The 3230-nt window shown below is 37.3% G+C and overlaps 1 protein-coding gene and 1 long non-coding RNA gene across 2 annotated transcripts; one reads left to right on the top strand and one right to left on the bottom strand.

The window, feature by feature from the left end:
* Nucleotides 1–1252: 1252 nt before the first annotated feature.
* On the bottom strand, nt 1253–3182 carry tmem199 (transmembrane protein 199). Its single transcript, XM_042515949.1, has 4 exons — nt 2734–3182; nt 2555–2597; nt 2360–2472; nt 1253–1871 (listed from the first exon to the last, which is right to left on the bottom strand). The coding sequence occupies exons 1-4, from the start codon at nt 2842–2844 to the stop codon at nt 1776–1778; spliced, it is 363 nt and encodes a 120-aa protein (XP_042371883.1). The 5' UTR covers nt 2845–3182; the 3' UTR covers nt 1253–1775.
* LOC121965831 lies at nt 1803–2595 on the top strand. The gene is made up of 3 exons (XR_006107523.1): nt 1803–1882; nt 2258–2322; nt 2406–2595. It is a non-coding gene; the product is annotated as an uncharacterized LOC121965831 (long non-coding RNA).
* Nucleotides 3183–3230: the final 48 nt, after the last annotated feature.

Raw genomic sequence — 3230 nt, 5'->3', positions numbered from 1 at the left:
TTTATTAATTTATTCATTCATTCATTATCTCTCTTATCTGTTCCTTATCCTTCTGATGTTCTGTTCTTACCACCTTTTTATGATTTAAATTTATTTACTTGTTCATCCATTTTTTTCATGTTTTTATCTTCTTACCTTTTTTTCATCTCCACTGATGTGATGTCATCTTCTTTTATTATTTCTCATATTTTTTTATCGTCTTTTATTGCTTTCTCTTCTTTTAGCAGTGAGGTGATAGACTCCATAACAGAAAATTAAAGACCCTTATTTCATATTTAAAAATTTCAACCTTGCAGTAGGCTCATGTTACAAATATGCACAGTTGTCCATATTTTCTTTGATATCATATGAGGAAAAAGTGCTTTTTTGTTATTACATTTGATTTAAAAGACAGCAGATGCAGAGGACAGTAACACTAACTGGAGGATCGTCAACGTTATGAAATCAGCATTAGTTTAGTTAATCCTGATGACTTTATTGAACACAAAAATATGATTATATCTGAGAACAGAATGGAAAGAATAATACATCAATAAACGTTTATTTTCAGGTCGTAGTCTTGAGGAAAAATATGAAATTAAAAAGTCATAAATAAATAACATAAGACTCATGTTTGGATTTAACTACGCAGGGTTTTCCTAAAAAGCAATGCATAAACTAACACAGAAATAATGCCTCTAAATCATCACTTATGACACAATCTCAGTATCTGCAGATTTATTGTCTTATTATTTCATGTGTTTGATGTGTTTATAGTCTTTATATAGTGAATGTTTATAGGCGTGTATATTTATAGAAGTTTTATCTTTTTACAGGTGCTAGCAGACTGTAAGCAGCTGGCATTACAGAGACACAGTGCCAGAAATAAATAAAATATAGCAAGGCAAACGCCATAAAACCATGATCTTATTTTACGGTGCTTTTATTGAATCGGTTTTATCTTTTTCCTCGGTGTCATGGTTCGGAAGTCTCCGTAAAGAACAGTTACAGCGAATAGCCATTTTAAATGATGAACTGCACCTTTTGCACTTTGAGTTTCAGCTTCTCTCCTCTGAAAGGAGGTTTTTTAGTCCCGAGGTGTAAAACTAAGTGATATAAAAACAGATTTGATCCAGCTGCCATCACACTGTGAACAAGCTGTAGGAAAATTGCACAAAACTGCATAAAAGCCTGTATTTCTGATTTATTTATTCACTTTTTTATTGGTATTTGTTACATATTTAACATTAGCTTTAATTGTTTCTTTTTTAATGTTTTATCCTGCATCTTTTTGTCATGTTTTATCCTGTATGTTGTCTGTCTGGATGTCTTTATACTTTTTACTGCAACCCAAATCTACCTAAATCTACAAATAAAGTAACCTGAACCCGAAACAATAGTGAATCTGATGTTGGCTGAAGTTTAGCTGAGAACCATGTTTACAAAATGACAAACCTGCATAGTTTACCTTTAAACAAAACCTGGGCAGGTGGAACGTCACATAACGCAGTATTAATATTTGAAAATGTCAAATAAAAGACATTCAGTTATTTTAAACCATTTTGCGTTCTTGTGATGTCCCAGTTTCCCTTTAGGGCAACAAGTATCACTTTGTAAATTAAGTGAGTTTAATCAAACTTGAAAATTACACCAATGTTTCCTGTCAAATAAAAAGGCAAAAAGTCCACAGTTTTCATGACAGAGTGAGACGTCTGTCCTGAATCAGCTGACTCAGCAGCGCTCTGCTTTGAGTGCTGCTGCAGTTTTTGTTTCCCTCGTTGTTTTTTGTGCAGCTGCTACGGTTCCCCGAGTTCCCCCTCCATGGTCCGGACCAGCACGTAGAGCTCAGCGAGCCCGACTACAGACGCAGCGATCACAGCTGCTATTACTCGCTGGAAAACAGGTGACAGAAACAAACAAACAAAAAAGAGTTAGGAAATCTTTAGGTGGACACAAACATCCTGTGTTTAGGATTTAGGGGGATAAACATCTGCAAAAATGGTATATAATAGAATATGTATGTTTTTTTCAGGGTATAATTACCTGAAAATAAGAATTTAATTACGTTAAAATGAACAGTTTGCACCGCTGTGTTTCTACAGTAGCCCACAACGGACAAACCAAACACTGGCTCCAGATTGTGTTTTAGTGTGGGCCACCAAAGTGAGCAGCTCCTATTCCACGAGCCAAACTGCACTAGAAAAACACAGATTTTTGACGTGAAACTGCTTTCTTTGCTGTTTTTAACCGTTTTAATCACCCAGTCTGTTTGTTTCAGAGAAGAGGACACCTCTGCGGACAATTCGGCTGTTTTGAACGTCTGGATCTTCTGAGACAAAAAAGGTGAGCGCACATTCACAATTAAAAGTCGTATTCTTACCGCTGCTGTGTCAGCGAACAGGTACTGACTCCCCATGTACGAACAGGCGAAAGCAGCAACCACTGTGACCAGGAAGTTGAATACAGTCGCCACCACCGCTTTGACCGATCGCACTGAAAAATACATAACGTATAATTTAGCCTCTGATTGTTAAAATTGTGAATATTGAAAACAGTGCACGTGTACCACGCTGACCTTGCCGACCAAAATCTGCTAATGTCCCACTGCGGTTGACTTCCTGAAGACAAAGACAGACATTTATCACATGTGCAAAACTTTTCATGCCTGGAAAAACTGTTTTACTAAAAAAATCTGCAGCGTCACATCTTGAGCACGATGCACGAAAGATAAATACGTTTTTAATGTGATCGTACCTGAGTGTTGACGTTACGTGTGATTCGGTTGTATTCCTCATTGGCCAGTTTGGCTTTGATCTTCTCCAGACGAGCCACCAGCTCTGGGTTCTGAGGGACAAAAGTCAACATCTGTTATGGATGCTTGCAGCGCAGGTTTCTGCAGCAGACACTGGTGATAATGGTTTTATATTAAGCTCTTTGTGCCTCCCTTTGAAAAGATAATGCTCTAATGGTTTAAACAGACGACATCACATCGCCCCAAAATTCACGTCTCACTTTGTTTGTCTTAGAATCGATTCAAGATTTTACTGATCACTTTTAAAGCTCGTCTGTGTTTGGCCCCGAAGAATCATAACAGAAATGTTGAACCCCATATGAGCCAGTTTGCAGCCTTAGATCCTCCAAAGTCGAGGATTAACCCTTTAAAACCTGGAACGTCTTCAGTTTTCTTGTGCAGCGTTCAGACAGCTTTCACATGCATGTAAACTGTCACAAACTGGTTTGATTTCTGTCAA

Source organism: Plectropomus leopardus, unplaced genomic scaffold (genome assembly GCF_008729295.1).
Source record: "Plectropomus leopardus isolate mb unplaced genomic scaffold, YSFRI_Pleo_2.0 unplaced_scaffold21807, whole genome shotgun sequence".
Classification (NCBI taxonomy): Eukaryota; Metazoa; Chordata; class Actinopteri; order Perciformes; family Serranidae; genus Plectropomus; species Plectropomus leopardus.
This window is presented reverse-complemented; position numbering and strand designations above follow the sequence as displayed.

Bases quoted from the DNA above. Each gene is read 5' to 3' on its own strand.
- tmem199 (XM_042515949.1), bottom strand. From the start codon at position 2,844: ATGTTGACTTTTGTCCCTCAGAACCCAGAGCTGGTGGCTCGTCTGGAG. The intron at 2,598-2,733 runs GTACGATCACAT...CTTTGTCTTCAG, and splicing joins CACGTAACGTCAACACTCAG to GAAGTCAACCGCAGTGGGAC. The intron at 2,473-2,554 runs GTCAGCGTGGTA...TGTATTTTTCAG, and splicing joins AGCAGATTTTGGTCGGCAAG to TGCGATCGGTCAAAGCGGTG.